General features: G+C 46.9%; 1 protein-coding gene across 2 annotated transcripts; it reads left to right on the plus strand.

Moving 5' to 3' along the window:
* The first annotated feature begins 3750 nt into the window (after positions 1-3750).
* Positions 3751-15555, plus strand: POPDC2 (popeye domain containing 2). Of its 2 annotated transcripts, none has more exons than XM_015635355.3 (4): positions 3751-5454; positions 7807-7915; positions 11164-11668; positions 15110-15555. In XM_015635355.3, the coding sequence occupies exons 1-3, from the start codon at positions 4910-4912 to the stop codon at positions 11620-11622; spliced, it is 1113 nt and encodes a 370-aa protein (XP_015490841.1). In that variant the 5' UTR covers positions 3751-4909; the 3' UTR covers positions 11623-11668; positions 15110-15555. The 2 variants fall into 2 exon arrangements, with proteins under 2 accessions (XP_015490841.1, XP_015490850.1); XM_015635364.3 differs by having other exon boundaries at positions 3759-5454; positions 11164-11530.
* The last annotated feature ends 274 nt before the right edge of the window (positions 15556-15829 follow it).

Genomic DNA, 15829 nt, shown 5'->3' on the forward strand with positions numbered 1-15829 from the left:
TGAAAAATTAGGTACTTCCCATATCAAACTCACTTGAGACAGTAGTTCTTCAAGGGAAATGGAGCAGAGGATTGCTCCCTGTCACTACAGGTGACTTTTATGCACAGGTTACTTGCCTGAAAGTAAAGTGCTTTTTTTATGCTGAGTTTTTGTTGTGTTGGTCTTGTGCTCTGCGTGCATGGGCTTTTGTTTTCTGGCTTCTTTTTTCACTTGTATGAGATGATAGTGGGAGGGTGGTTGTTGCCTTTGATTCCTTCTTACAATCTAGAGAAACATTATGTGCAATTTCTGGTTTGTTACAGTTGGGGCTTTTCTGGCTTCATACATTGTAACTGTGCAACCCTAATGTTACTCTTCCTGTGGTGAGTTGACTTTCCTGAAGATGATACTGCCAATTACTTTTTCTCCTGATGAGTTTTCTCTTCAGAAGCTGGAGATACAAAATCTGTGCTTTGTCTAGATTTTTCTCCTGGCTTTGATCCTGCAGGAGGGGTGGGTGCAGTCATCATTGTTTCTCTGCCTGCTGGGCCCTGCGTATCCTAATCTAGCAATGGCTTTTGATTGTGAACATTTAGGATGTGGCACTTGGTGCTGCTTCTGCTGAGACTCACAAGTTGTGTGAGGAGAGTTTAGACTCTTCCTCTAGGAATGTTTTCAGGACATCCTGTCTTGAGGCAAGAGTTGTGTCCATACTGGCTTTCAGCCTCAGAGTAGGGATGCAGGTGCGGTTCTGGCAGAAAGCATTCAAAGCTGCCTGTGCCATTGTAGCTGTTTGAGTATCAGGACCTGGTGGTCTTCTTGGTGTTTATTACTGTCTTGAGGTAAAAATTCAATAAGGTTATTTCTTGTTGAACCATTGTGTGTCAGAGCATGAACTGAAGAGAATGCTAAAAGGTGGATGTGTGCCTGCTTTGTGGTAGCATGGTCTGGGTAAACTGTGGAAATGGTGCCACAGAACAGAGCAGAGCAGAGACTGGCCAAACGAGAGTGGAATGCTGTTTATATCAGGTCAAGAAAAGAAAAAAATCATAATCCTGCACAATTTTACACAAATTCTATTCACTTAAGGACTGGGATGTTTAGACCTGCATGAAGGTAAAAGCATGGCAAGTACTTTAGGAAGTTTTTGGAAATGAGTGGGATGCTGGTGTACCTGTGTGCAACAAGTACAGAAAGGGTACTGGACAAATCTATACTCAAAATCAACAATGGAAGAGCCTTGCAGTCAAATCAAATTTCTTGCTGAGTGGCTTAATTTCTTACTATGGTATTCCTGTGGAGGGGATTGAGGGTTTCATTCAGGGAGTGGGAGTTCCTATGTTAGTACTTACTGACATTGTTGGTGGCAGACACTGCCCTGCACATGGTGATGTATACCTTGAGGGTGTGAAACATGGCAGTAGCAGGAAACTTGACTAAACTATAGAGCAGCCCAACTACATACTGTACATGCCATCTTTGAACCTTTGTAATTCACTTGTCTGGGGTAGGCTTGAGACTTCCCCAACAGTTGTAAATCAAATGTGCATACTTTAGAGCTACAGGGTTTATTTGTGTGTAACAATTTTGCAGGTTAATGCCAGCACTGTATAATAAATCAAAAAAGAGGTGTTTGATTATGTCCTCTCTGACTTCAAGCCACCAAGGTCTTAGGTCATCAAACTAGTTTTCAGCTTATGGGGTCACCTGTTGACTTCCTGAGGGATAGCCAAAATAACCAGTCATTCAGCTGCTGTGCGATTTAGGACTGATAATCTCTGTGTTGTGTGGCTCTCAAGGACAGAGGATTTATTTGCCAAACATAGTGCAGACTGTACCTGCATTGCATCATCACATGCAACTGAATATTAAGTGCTACTGGTTGAGTCCATTTTTAGTGGGGAAATCGGTGAAGTACCTGTTTCTGTACTGCCTCTTTCAGGGCTGAAAAGCTTGGCATGTCTATTTTTCTTCTTCACAAACACATTTTGAAGTAATGCTTTTGTGTTTTTTTCCCAGGGAAGGGTCTTAATGCTGTTATGCTGTTCAGGTGTTTTCTATAAACTTGCCATCTTCATTCCAAATAGTTTTCAACTTTGGTATGTCAATTTCCCATTGAATCAGTACTGGCTTTTGAACATTCATCTTGGATGAACCAGCATCCCTGGATGAAGGGCACTTACTCTAATCCAAAGTAAGGCATGAAAAGAAAATGTCTCTTTGCTAATAAGAGGGTTTTTTTACTTTGCTGGGTGGAAAACTGAAAGTACTGTGAAGATGATCCGTATGGCCATGGTACTGTCAAGGAAGAAAGGAAGATTTAGTCTTGGTGGTTCAATCACTTTGCAAATCTTCCTTTTAGAAATTTGAGTCTGGAAACACTAAATTAATCTCTAGTGTGTGCTCCGAGATCTACCTTTTAAAGTGCTGTATTGTTCTCTCTACAGTGTCACATTGGGACACAGCAGAAAAGTTGTGCAGTTTCTAATGAGAGCTTTGTGCTGTTACTGCTGTGGGTTGAAAGCTTCCTGTTTGCTTTTCACAGAGAAATCACAACAGGTCATCCTCACCCACGGTGCTGGTTCAGCATCACTGCAACACCACTGTTTATTTTCTGAAGCTGAAGGACTTTCTTTGTCTTAATGAGTCATTAATACTGTGTTCCAGCTTATTTCTTACTCAGGAATTTACCTAACTGAAAAATTAAATTATTAACTTCCTTTTTTTCCACTTTCTTTGATGTTCCTGCAAAAGGGTTTTGGTATTATGAAAAGGTAGGAGAAATTGCAATGCCGCTTCTCAGGATGCTTCCTCTAATCTAGTTCTACATTTCTATTCATAGCAGTTCAGTTTTGTCTCACAGATCTTATGTAAAATATCTTTCTCCTAAGTGTTCACAATCTTGATATCTCAATTTCTCATTTTATCAGATGTCAGCCTATCCTGGAGAGAAAGCTCCTTACATTTTTTTTTGCAGAGGCTAAAATGTTGGGATCATATAGCGAATATATGGCAGTAGTATGAAAAACAGAACCTGGATCCCAAGATTTTGACTGTGGTGCTTTAGCCACAAGATCATCTGTCCTGCTTTGCAGAGAAGGTCGAGGGAAGGCTCTAGGAGTTCTTAATTTCCCCATACCTCTTGCAGATGAGTGTTGTTCTGCTTCAGTAGCTAGCATTTATTTCTTCACTTAGTTAAGGGGCCTCTGAAGACCAGGTTCCCTGTTTCACTTTGCCCTTAACAGAAAGCACCTTTCTGAATGGACTGTACTCATCCTGTGCAAAGCTTAATTTGTCTTCTTTCCTTCCCATGTGGGGGCTCTCTTAGGAACCATGCAGCTCTGTATTGCACATGGCCTCATCATTGAAGAAATAAGATTGTACTGGCCAAGACCACGATGAATTCCTTAATGCCATATAGCATTGCTGCAGCCTTGCCTGTGAGACAGTGTTATTCCAGAGCACTGTTAGTTAGGAGAGGTGATTAGTGTGTCTTTAACTGAATGGTGCCAATGGGAATGGTATGTTAGGCAGGGCAGCTGCAAGCTCGGCCTGAAACACGACCACCCTTGAAACCCTATCTCTACCCCACTGACCCATGCAGGCTGACTTCATACTGTGTTGGGAGACCACGTGGGTTGCTTCAATGCCTGAAATGTAACTGCATCCTGGCAGTGGGGCAGATCCTGTCTGCGTGACTGATAATGTGTTACTTGAAGCAGGGGAGGAATTGTATTTATACATGTTTTGTGTAGCTGACCATGGAGGACTGACCTCAAAAGGCTCCCTCTTGTGCCTATGTCCTGGGTTACCTGAGTGGGTAGTGTTGGCTGTCCTCATTGGGCTATATGAAGATCTGGGGCGAGTTCTAAATAGCTATTAAAAAAAATGAAAATGTGAGATGGTATTTCTCAAGGGTGCTTCCCAACAGAGCCTGTAATCCCTCAACTAGGATTTCCCCACAAAACATGCTTCCAAGTGTTACACACTCACAAAGCTTTTGGCAGGATAGTGTCATCTTCACGATAGATGAAACTGGGTGCCAGAGGCTCTAGTTATATCCCTTGTATTCACAGTTCTCTGGCTGTACAGAGCTTTTCCTTGTGCCCCTTGATCTAAAACACCCCACGAGAGGGAGCTCCCTGGAGTAAGGGGAGGCTGTAATGGACCTGGAGAGCATTAATTGAGAGCCGGCGTCTCTTATTTTGCTAAGTCCCTGCCACAGTTATGAGCCACAGTGGGAAAATGGGTGACCTTTTCCTTTTATCTGCTGGGTGAAAGTCACTCTCTCGCAGGAGCACAGAGCGGTGGAGAGCCCCATGTGTGACTGGAGCTCGCCGTGATAAGCTGGTTGTTTTCCCTTCTTTTTTCCCCTCCTCGTGCTGCGCTGGGCTTATCTGGCCGCCTGAGTTATGTTAAGTAGCGGGTGCATGCTTGCTCTCTGTTCTCCTTGCTGCTTTTGCTCCTTGGATTTCAATTCCAAACATGGTTATCCATTTGGGGTCTCTCTCCGTTCCGCTGCCAAGAGATACACATTCCACACTCAACACCAGCTCCCTCTGCTGCTCTCTCACTGTCGCTATTCCATTTGCTGCAGCACAGGCAAGACAAGCACTGCAAGATCTCTGTCCTGTCTCTGAGTTTTCCAGCTAATGGCCTCGACTCCTTTTTTGACTGAGCTCTTTTGGCCTCACATTTGCCAGCTTCTTTTCTCACTGTTGTGGCTAAGAAGGGGGCCAGCCGACGCTTTGTGAGCCACAAAGAGGAGAAGTGAACGCTTTTGGAATTTTTCTAGTGCAAAAACATTTGGCAGCACTTTTTTAGCATGTTGCTCTGAAGCGCTGCTGTGGGACCAGACGGTGCTCAAGAGGAAGAGGAGGAACAGCTACTCAGCAGCTCTGGTTTCCAACCTCTGCAGCACCCTTTGTGTATGACAATTCATTTTGAGCGCAGGACGGCTGGGGAGGGTGGGGAGTGGGGAAGGATGAGCGCAAACAGCCCCTCTTGGGACCAGGCTATTCTCCAGCCTCCTGTGTGTGATGCCTGGAAGGAGATTATGGAGGAAGCAGCCTACCAGCTGGCCAGCTGCATTGTCCTCCTGGGTTACATGGGGGGAAGTGGCATCTTTGGGTCCCTCTATATATTTGGCCTCCTGGCCCCAGGCTACTTCTGCTATGCTCTGTGGGGCTGGCTGAGCGCTTGTGGGCTGGATATCTTCATCTGGAACATGCTGCTGGTCCTCGCCTGCTTGCTTCAGCTGGCTCACCTGGCTTACCGGCTCCGCAGAGACACCATCCCAGAAGAGTTTGACCTCCTCTACAAGACCATGTACCTGCCCTTGCAGGTGCCCCTGGAAGTCTACAAAGAAATCGTGAAGTGCTGTGAAGAGCAGGTGCAGTCGCTAGTCAGAGACCAGAATTATGCAGTGGAGGGCAAGACGCCCATTGACCGCCTCTCGTTGCTGCTGTCGGGCAGGTAAAGGCTCCCCCATTTCTGAACAAAGTCTGACAGCAAACCGCTGTGGCTTATTGTTTTATTATCACCCTCTGTAGAAACTGGGGTGAGGATTGTTTCCTTCCTCTGGGAAGGATCAGGGATATGCATCAGTTTGTTGGGGAAGGGGGAAATTTGCTTTTTGGGGTGTTAGTTTTGTTTTGTTTTTCTAACTTAAGAGTATTTCAGTGAAGTGTTTGCAGACACAAGCAATGGACAATGAAATGGTCAGCTCAGCCTTACCTGTTATACTTTTGATGAATCCTTAGCCCTTTGTCTGTCATTTTGAAGTGGTCTTATTTCTGATGGGAGCAGACTGGCTGTGAGAATGTGTTTCTCAAGGCAGGAGAGCAGTGTGTCTGGACCTGTGGTCTCTGGGGCTACCAGGCACACCTCTGTGATGTGTAGAGCTGTGTGCTGAGTGTGCTGAGGCCTCAGTTCACCTGCTCTCCCTGGCCAGCAGTGTTCAGGGAGAAGTTCCTTTTCCCCACACCCCAACCCTCAGGGCTTTGACATTTTTCACTTTGAGCATCATTTCATCAAAAGAGAGAGTATTCTCCTGTGGTAGATCCTGCCTAATCAGGTTGTCTTTCTTTCCCTGTGCTGTCAAGCATTTGTGATATTCCTTCTTCTGGACCACCAAGGAGAACCTCAGGGACCTCTAGGCAGTCTCACTGGAGATTTGATTGAATGAACTGTGCTCATCAAGTACTGGCATTTGTTCACCTGAGATCCTGTGGCATGCCTTTAGCAGCACATCCGCTTAACAATTTGCAAAATCCAGATGCATACAAATAGCAATAGTGTTGGCTTCCAGTCTGCTGCCAGGAACTTGGCATTAATGTTACATAAGAATGGGAAAAGGAAGAAGATCTCTAAATAGCAGCAGTGCTGAGCTGCAGGAGGTGTGTCTCACAAGGATTTTCCTTTGGTAATACAAAGCCTCACCTGGGGCTCCTGTTTTACTGCAGTTGCCAATCCTCTCTGGTGAGAAAGTGTGCAAAGAAGAATGGCTGACCTTCCCTTTTTTTTGGTGCTGGTCCCTTTTCCAAGATGTGTTAAGAGCACCCTGGATTCACCAGGATGTTGAATAGCAAAGCACTGGAGGGAAATTTGGTGCGTGTGTTTCCAGTAAGTCTTCCCCTTACCAAACATCTCTGGTGAGCAGCTGGCTCTGAAGTTTACTGTATCTGCAAATAATATTGATGGGGAAGAGTCTGTGCTGTCTTGACCTGCACTGGATAATGTGATGCTACTCTGTGGGCATGAAAGTACTGCAACAGACAGTAAGATGGTGATGGTGGGTAGTTGTTGGGCTCTTTTTTGCAGTGGGAAGTGTGCATCTTGGCTGGTAAAGGATGTACATGGATGCTCCATGTAGATGGGAATGGATTTACATTTCTCAGTACCCACCCTATTGCTTTGTGAGGTCCTTGCTAACCCAGCAGAGCATTGCTGTTATGGTGCTCTCCCTTAAACTGAGCAAGTAGGGTATTGGAAATGCAGAATATGCCTGGATCAGGAAATGTATCTTAGAGTCCCTGATCCTTCCAGGCACCACTGCCAGCTGATTGGAAGCCAAAGGTTAACAGAGTCTTTTAACTCCTGAAGGCAAGAATTGCCTTTGTGCATCATACAGCAGGGGTACATGGTGACAGGAAAGCAAGAGGCCGTGAGTCTGGTGACGCAGAGCTATGAATAGAACTCCAGAGTGCCCTGGCATTGTCCTTGCTTGCCTGTGCAATCCTTCTTGATTCCCACAGCAGAGCTGTATGTTTGACCTTGACCCTGGCAGGCAATTGTAGGAAAAGTAGGCGAAAGGGATACTTAGAAGAGCAAGAGAAAGTGAGCAGTAATGTGCAGCAAACTATGAGCTCTCAGGGTGATCTGTGAGGAGCCATGGGCAGAGGGATTTTGTGGGATCCTGAGTGTAATGACTTCCCAGTACCGAGACTGGGAGTGCCCTCATGCAGTCCTGGAGAGAGGAGGAAGATACAAACACAAAGAGCTACAGGCTGGCTTAGAAGTACCTAGAAAGCAGCAGCAGCCCTGTGGGCTAAAAAGTCCTGGGTGAGGACCAAGCATTGCACCTGTGAGAGCTGTCTTTGTAGCAAGAAACAGAAAACAGATAGAGTATGGGGAAGTGGCAGCAAATAGTTTCCCACAGAAAAAGGAGGGATAGCCTCATCACTAAAGCACCTGCAGCTGTCCTAAGAGGGTACAAGACATGTGGGACAAGTATTTCTTTCCTCCCTGGTGGGACTGTTTGAACTATCAGATTTGTGTGACATCTGCTTTGTGGCCTAAGCCTGTCTGCTCACCTGTCCTCTGCAGGATCCGAGTGTGCCAGGATGGACAATTCCTTCATTACGTCTTTCCATACCAGTTCCTGGACTCTCCAGAATGGGAGTCACTGCGACCCTCTGAGGAAGGAACTTTCCAGGTAACCCCAGCTCAGCTCCTTGGTGCTTTGCTATATGTCTGAGGAGGTAGAGAGGCCTCATTATGCCATTCAAAGCTGACCAGGAGTACTTTTCTCCCCTTCCTGGTGGTTTAGCCAGCACAGGATTGTGTGATCAGCTGTTTAACCTTTATTCCTACCTTGTTCTGAAGATCTCAGGGCATGCTCCTACTATCTGCTGAGAGCAAGGAGGGTGGAGCATGGTGCCCCTTCCAGTTTATCCAAGGTGTCAAATTGCTGTCTCTCTTCCCTTCTGATGTTCTCTAGTACCTGTGCTGGTGCATTTGCCCTGCACACTGCTAGCAGGGTGCATTGTCCTGGCATCAGGATGGCAGCCGTGGCAATATGCAGCAGTGATGTAAATCCATAGACATCCTGTTCCTCACAGAAGTTTCTGATGGTCATGTGTTTTGCGTGGAGAAGCAGAAAGGGTGATTCACACCCGAATATGGTTCTTTCTGAGCAGAAGGATCCCCTGCTGAGAGGCCAGACCAATTCTCATTTGCAGTAACTGAAAGGATTTTGGCCTTGCTGTCAACACCCCACAGTGTTTGTTTGGCTTTCCTTCTGGAGAAGATTACTTATGCCTACATCCCTCTATCTTTAACGCACATCCCAGGATGGCCTGATACCTGTCAGGATGTCAATCCTGATTATGTCAATTAGGGCATATGAGGAGGGATTTTGCTAATCCCTTGGGACCGTGGGACGGCCATGAGGGAATGATGCTTTCTCATGAGGGTAGCCCCAAGCAGACTTGGTTAAAACAGGGCAGATCTCCAAATCTGCTTTCCTAGGATCTGAATTTGGCTCATGTGTGAAGGGGTCATGGTGGTTGCTCCTGAAAAGAGTGCCATCACCAGTGATTATGGTTGCAGGAGATAGCTGGCTGTGTCACTGTGGCACAGGGCTACAGATAGCAAGCAGAAATAGGGATGTCAGATCAAGGTAATGAAGTAGAAAGGGCAACAACAGCATGGCTGTGCTAGGGCTGGTGGTATCTCATGTTTTGCACAGGTCTTCAATCTGGCAGCAGACTGCTGCTAGCTCTTGGGCTGTATTTGCCTAAGAATCCAGCAGGGAGAGTGATGGCTGCCCAGTGCTACGGGCAGGGAAATGGCTGACTGCAGGCATGCAACCTGCAAAGACATCCACAGCATTTTCTGAGCTGATTTCCATGGAACTGAATGTTCCCAGATCTCCTTAGGGTCTTTATCTGTGGTGTATGAGACAGCTTAGGAGCAGGCTGGTGCCAGGCTGCACCATCCCTGCCAGCACCATGTTCTGGCATCTCTCTTGCTGTGCAAGACAGGGCTAGTCAATTAGGTCAGATGTGCCAGGCATCAGGATGGGAAGGTAGAGCCCTAGGAAGGGAAGGCCATATGCTGGAAATGCCTAAATCCCACGTGTTCTTACGGAGGAGCATGAAGAAGTAGCAGCTGTGCAAGACCAGCAGTCATCAGGTCCAACTTGACCAGTCCATGACCAGACGATGTCCTGGAAGGACCTCACTCTTGGTGGCCGTGCTTAACCATGGTGATATGCTGCTTTTGGCAGCTGTTAAACCCACTAGTCCCTCTCACCCGAGTAGTTAATAAAACTTATCTCAACCTTACTCCTAGCAACACAATAATTTGGTTTAAAAAGTGCATGTTGGACTCTGTGTCTTTGTTGGAAGAGGGCATGGAAGGTTTTTCTTGCCTCATGGTTCTCTGGATTGAAAAATTTCAATTCTGAGCCCACTGAAAAATGGCAGAAGCATGACTTAGTTTACGAAAATAGCTGGTTTCCTTGAGTTTTCTTCTTTGGCTGTCTGCTTCCCACAGGACTGTTGGGTCCCAGTGCCTGAAGGAGTTTGGTTTCAGGCCTGGCACTTTTCCCCAGAAGGGTGAATTACAGGCTCCTGCTGATGCTGGAGCACTTGTGTCAGGAGGGATTCAAGAGTGAAATCTGTCTTGCTGAATTGCTGCTGGTGGCAGATTTGCTTATTGCATGTCAGTCCCTCACAAGAAGGGATCACTTTTGATCACTGTGACAGAAGTTGGTTAGGGAAATGAGATTCTGGTCATTTCAATTTCTGTGTGACCCTTCTTTTTGCTTGCCTGGCCTGGGAAAGTTCTCAGGTTTTATCTTCTATATTTCTTTCACCAGACAGCTGTTTGCAGGGCAGTGGCATTAAATATCAAACCCAAGGACACACACATGCAGCCAAGCCATGTTCAGCTTCCCAGTGGCCCTCTGCCATGGCTGCTGACCAAGGAGACCCCTGGGCAAAGAGTGAAAGGGAGCCCCCGGGATATTTTGGCTCCGGCACTTGTTCACATGCCAGTGTCTCCATTACACTCGGATGTTCTTCTTTGGCCCAGGGCAGTTTGCCCATTCCTGCATTTCTTGTCTTTATTATTATTTAGTATCATATACACTTACATACTATATAATGGTTTTGACTGAAATTGTTCTTGTCCTACACCTAGGGGGAAGAAGTCTGTCTCTACATTGGCAAAACCAGAAGGAAAATGAAACGTTCTCTAAAATCAGTCCAATAAACCCCCATGAGTTTTCTACGTATACTTGAACACAATAAAAGCTTTTTATTTCCTCTCACTGAGCTGTGCTGCAGTGTCCTTCAAGGCCATTCAGCCCTACAGAATCCAGCAGAACTGCTGAGATAGGGTGTCCCTTGGGCACAGGATGACCAGGCAAGCTTTTCAGATGGCTCTTCAAACACTCAGGTCCTTCTTGGAGCAGGGCCTGTGGGGCTGTGCCATCCAGCAGCAGAATGGGTCAGCAGCCTCCCCCAGGACTACTTGCTGGCAACTCAGACTGCCTGGGCATGTAAAAATATCCCCCTCTACAGCATTTCTGTGGAGGGATGGGGATCTCTGTGCTGCCCTGTTCATTTCAACTACATCACTCAGATGTCAGTAGGGAGCATCATCTGGAAGCAAGAGGGTGAATCATAGCCAGACACGTGGCTGGGTTAAATGAGGACATGCTATTAATTGCATAGGAAAATGGGATCTTTGCCTCCTTAGGGAGAGGAAACAGCAGCAGGTGAGGATTTATCCAGTCATTCAACCAGGACAATCTGGCTCTCCAGCCCCACCATCTCCAAGGAGAATAGGATTCAAAGGGGCTGAGGTCATTCCCTGGAGTGAAGCACATGGCTCCAATGTGGGTGACCCCTGCCCAGGCAGCGGGACTTACTCCACTCTCTCCCTGCCCCACAGGTCACGCTGACAGCTGAGACCGACTGCAGCTACATCACCTGGCCGAGGAAGAAGCTGTACCTCCTCCTGAGGAAGGACCGCTACATCGCCCGGCTCTTCTCCTCCCACCTGGGCTATGACATCTCAGAGAAGCTCTACTCCCTCAACGAGAAGCTCTTCGCCAAGTTCGGCCTCCGCTTCGACATCCGCTTGCCCAGCCTCTACCATGTCCTTGGGCCAGCCTCCTCCGAGGGGGAGTCGGAGGACTGTGAGGAGCTGATGCCCGGTTCTGGCCAGGCCAGCGTCTCTGAGCCACCGCCACAGCCACCACCACCGCCACCGCCGGCTCCGCGCCCCCGGGCATCCCGGCCCGACAGTGACCTGCTGGGTGAGGACTCCACCAGTCTTGTCTTGGAAGATTTTGCTGAGTTGCCGGGGTCTTTTATGGACTATGTGAGCGAAGGGGAGTATATGAAGTGAGGGCACTCCTGGCACGGGCACACCTCACCCTGTGTGGGACCCTCGCGTAAGTACCCACTTGCAGAGCAAGTCTTTCCCGTGATGCATCTGCCTGGACAGAGCACTGGCCCCCATCTGCACCTCTGCAGTGTTTTTTGGCCTGCTGCCCCAAGGAATGGGGACATGGAGCCAGGTGGGCTCAATGGTTTTCCTAAGGAAATGCAGCAGGGCAGAGGCTTGACTCCAGGCACCAGCTGTACTGTGGGGTGGAAGAGCCAGTAACCTGGCCATAGAAAGCTCTTCCCTGCCCAGTTGTCTCCCCAACCCTGAAGAGAGGCAGAAACACTGGAAAGGTACCAGGCTGGCAGGTGGTACACAAGTGGTCACAGAGACCATGAGGTAGAACTATATACTCAAAACTGGAGTATATAGAGCTATAAACTCCAGTATTGAGCTGAGCAAGAGCTCTGCAAGTGAGAGAGCCTACATCCCAGGAGATGCCAACAGGACTAGAAACAGCTCCAGGATTTATAGCAGATTGGTAGCAAGAAGTTGCTGTAAACCCTGTGAGTGCTCAGTCTGGGCAGGGGGAGAAAGCGCAGAGTCCTTCCTCTCCCTGCTCACCGCAGCTCATCCCACATTTGATCTGTCCTACTTGTTCCTGCTGAGATTCATCTCTGCCAGATCCGTAAGGTGCTGAAAAGTCTGCCCTGGGTGGTATAGGTCTTGCCTCCTGTTACCCTGGGTGGACTGACAGGCTAAATATTGTTTTAAGATGCCCCAAACTCTGCGTTCCAGTGAGTGAGAATGAGATGCTCTCTTCCAAAATGCCAGCTCCTTACTCCACAGGGGAAAAACATTCTTGTGCTTGGTGGCTGTTGGAGCAGAGGAACAATGCAGGCAAAAATAAATAGATGGGAGAGTGGCTTGTGCTTAAAATTCAAATCCAAGTGGCCAAGAGAGAAATTCCACCCTGAGCTACTTTTAGCTAGCCACTGCATGCCAGCTGCTGCACACCAGCTGCAGACCCCAAAATGTGCATTCCTGCTGCCGCCCACAATAATCCAGCTTCCAGGGACCAAGTTTGGGATTGGGATTTCTGTCCTAGAAGTGACCCCTGCATGTGTCTCTGTTGGGTGTGCCCGGCAGGGAGGAAGTTGCAGGGCTGGGCTGTAGTTACAGTGGCTGCCTTTCCTCAGAGCAACATTGCACCCTGCTCTTCTCTGTGCCTGCTTAGGTCTACTTCTGCTTGTGCTGTGGACTCAGTGGCAGGGAGCATTGGCTCCTGGCATGAGCCCTGACAAGTCTGCAGTATTCTTCATATTATCTGGGATATGAAGAAAGTGGCCAGGGAAAGAAAAAGTGTATTTGGTTTTGGCTGAATCAGATAAAGAGTTAGCAAGAGTTTTTGATCAGGGTTTTGTTGTTGGGGTTGTTTGGTTTTGTGTAGTTGGTTGTTTCCCTTTTTAAGGAGGCACAGAGAGGAAAAAAAAAGTAAATCCACATTTGTCCTAGGAATGTGAAGCCCCTGGTTTTGCTGGTAGGCTGCTGGAGATATGAATTTGCAGCTTTTTCAGGCCTTATTGGAGAGGCAGGAGCACTGAATCACATTTGAGACATCCATCCTCTTACCTGTCAGAGTATCTGTGAAAACATGCAATCACAAGTGAATACAAGTAGTGTTGTAAACATGGCAAAGTCACTTTGTCTGTGCTTTGACTCTATTTTGCCTTCTCAGAAGGAAGATATCCATTCTCAGATCACTTGTAGAATTCTAGTAGATCAAACTCAATAAAACCAGAATTTCAAATGTAGTTAAAAGAGGAAGGAGGCAAGTAACATTGTTGCTTTTATTGAAAAATTTCCGCCCATTTTTGGCAGTGAGGCAATACTGTGAACATACACACAAAAGGGTGTGTGTGTGTGTGTGTGTGTTGGGCAAACTTTGCCCAACAAAGATAGCAAAAAGCTATTCTTTCTTCCACACAGTCTTGCTATGAGCTGGAAGCTTTTGTCTTTCTAGGTTTTGTGACTGAGACAGTATCAAGGAGTGCCGCTATTGGCAGCAGAAACCTGCAATAAAAGCCCAGATGTTTAAAGGCTTGTATTTGAGGTGGAAGTTGATCTTCCTTGTCTGTCAGTCTGGAGACAACAGACAGTGTGGTATTTTAATTTTTAAAGTAATTAGATAAGGAATCAAAAACTCTGTTTAGTGTGTTCATAATGGTGGAATGAGAGCTTCCCTGTTACCCTACTTGGCACTTGTGTGTCCTAACCACATCACATCCCAGCACATCCCACATTACATTCCAGAGGCACAACAGCAGTTGTCTGGACATCTGGACAATATTCCACAGCTACTTGAGTGCCTCACAACAAAAACAAGTGATACAGAGGAGCTGCAGGCTTTTTCTCCATCCAAACACTTGTCACACTCAGCAAATAATCCCAGCAGGTCTGCTGTGGCTCAGGTAGAGCACTTTCATAGCTTTTTCCTACATCTGTAATAAACAGGAAAATCCCCTGCAGTGTTATTGTTCAAAGTAAGTCCCTGAGGTCAGAGTTCCCCTGGGGTTTTCCCCTGGTCTGTGTTCTCATCTCCTTCCCCAGTAACTCCCAACATGGTAATCGCCTTGCAGCTCTCTAAATTCCCATGCTGAAGTGCTTCTGTGGGTCACATTCCTTTTCCTTTTCTGAAACTGCAACAGCCACCGTGTGGCACTACGGTTCAGGGGGGCAGTTCTTGAATCCCGATGTGCTAAAGAGGTTAGACACAAGAAAATATTCATGGAAGATATATTGGCCTACTATTCATGTCATTTAGTTCCTTGAAAGTGTTTCTAGTCCTCTTATGAGTAAGATGGACTGTGATATCCCACTGATGAGCACGTTCTTTCTCTAAGGAGGATGCTGCCTGTTCAAAGGAGGCAGGTTCAGAGGTTCTGCTCAGTGCTTGCTTTATTCCTTGCATGGAAATTTAAAGAACCAAGAGCAGCCTGCTTTTTCTCCTGTTCACATTGCATTTGTTCTAGTTTGTTGCTATCAAGTACTTGCAGTATGTGTAGCTGTTGCTACCTGTTTTTTTACAGTTACACCTTGGGGCTGCCTTTCTGTTGTTGGATGAGATGAGTGGATGGATGCTTGATGGTCTGCAACTTGATGTATAAGTTAGTATTTAATGTTTTGCACCTGCTTTGAGAGCAAAAGCAAAGGAGCTGTGGGCTTTGTTAAACCAATATCACAGAAGGCACTTTGGAAGGGTTTGTTTTTGCCGTCTCAGAATGAGTGCATAACCCTTTTCCCCAGTTTATCAGTTATTGAAGAATTACGTAGCTTTGCATGCTCATTTAGGAGGGGAGGGGAGAAGAACAGGTAATGATGGGCTCCATGAGGTTTGTGTCTTGGGAAAGTTTGAAAGTAATGGTGCACTCTCTTTCTCTCTCTCTCCCTCCCCCTCTCTCTTCCCTGGCCCCCTTTTCCTTCCTCCTCCATTGTGTTCTTTCTGCAGCCTCTGAAAACCATCTCCAGAGTTCTCACCCTCTCTGCAAAGGACGAGCCCCTCTGGCTCCCACTCAGACCCCCGAACTCTAGGGAACAACAGGCTGTTTTGATCCCAAAGCCCCTCCAAGGGAGCAGATGCTCACACAGGTTTTTGACCAGAGACACTCTTTAGCATGCAGAGACGTCTGCCAGCAGATATCTACACTCAGGAGCACATGAAGCACATGCTTAAGACTGCAGTGTGACACTCCAGCACTTCTCACCCCATGGCTGTTCACCAGAGCTGCCTTCCCCAGCCTGCTTCCATGGTTTGTTTTCTAGTCCTGCCTCTCTGAGGTTGTCAGCAGCTCTGTCACCAAAGTGCACCAATATCCTGCAAGCAATACAAGCCTGCTTGCAGAATCTGTGTTCCCTTTGATTCAATGATTCCCATTAAAGTCAGAGATGAAATTATTGGTGTTTGAGAATTTGAAGAGGTGGAGGGAGAAAGGGAGGATTCGAAGAGGGAGATCACTTGAGGTGATCTCAAGGCACAGAGTGGATAGGGCAAGGGGAAATGGGCCACCTGACAGCTTTGGTAAAGGGCTTACAATGGAGAGTTTGATGATATGCATCTCACTAGTAAAACCAGAAATTACTTTTCCAGGAGTTAGGATTTCTCATTAATGACAAACACAGCTTCTTAAAGAAGCTGGTGAGAAAAGACTTCTGGTTGGTTATTTGCATT

The sequence above is a fragment of the Parus major genome, chromosome 1 (assembly GCF_001522545.3).
Source record: "Parus major isolate Abel chromosome 1, Parus_major1.1, whole genome shotgun sequence".
Classification (NCBI taxonomy): domain Eukaryota; kingdom Metazoa; phylum Chordata; class Aves; order Passeriformes; family Paridae; genus Parus; species Parus major.

Coding starts and splice junctions, on each gene's coding strand:
- POPDC2 (XM_015635355.3), top strand. CDS start 4,910: ATGACAATTCATTTTGAGCGCAGGACGGCTGGGGAGGGTGGGGAGTGG. Junction 5,455..7,806: donor TCGTTGCTGCTGTCGGGCAG/GTAAAGGCTCCC, acceptor TGTCCTCTGCAG/GATCCGAGTGTGCCAGGATG. Junction 7,916..11,163: donor CTGAGGAAGGAACTTTCCAG/GTAACCCCAGCT, acceptor CCTGCCCCACAG/GTCACGCTGACAGCTGAGAC.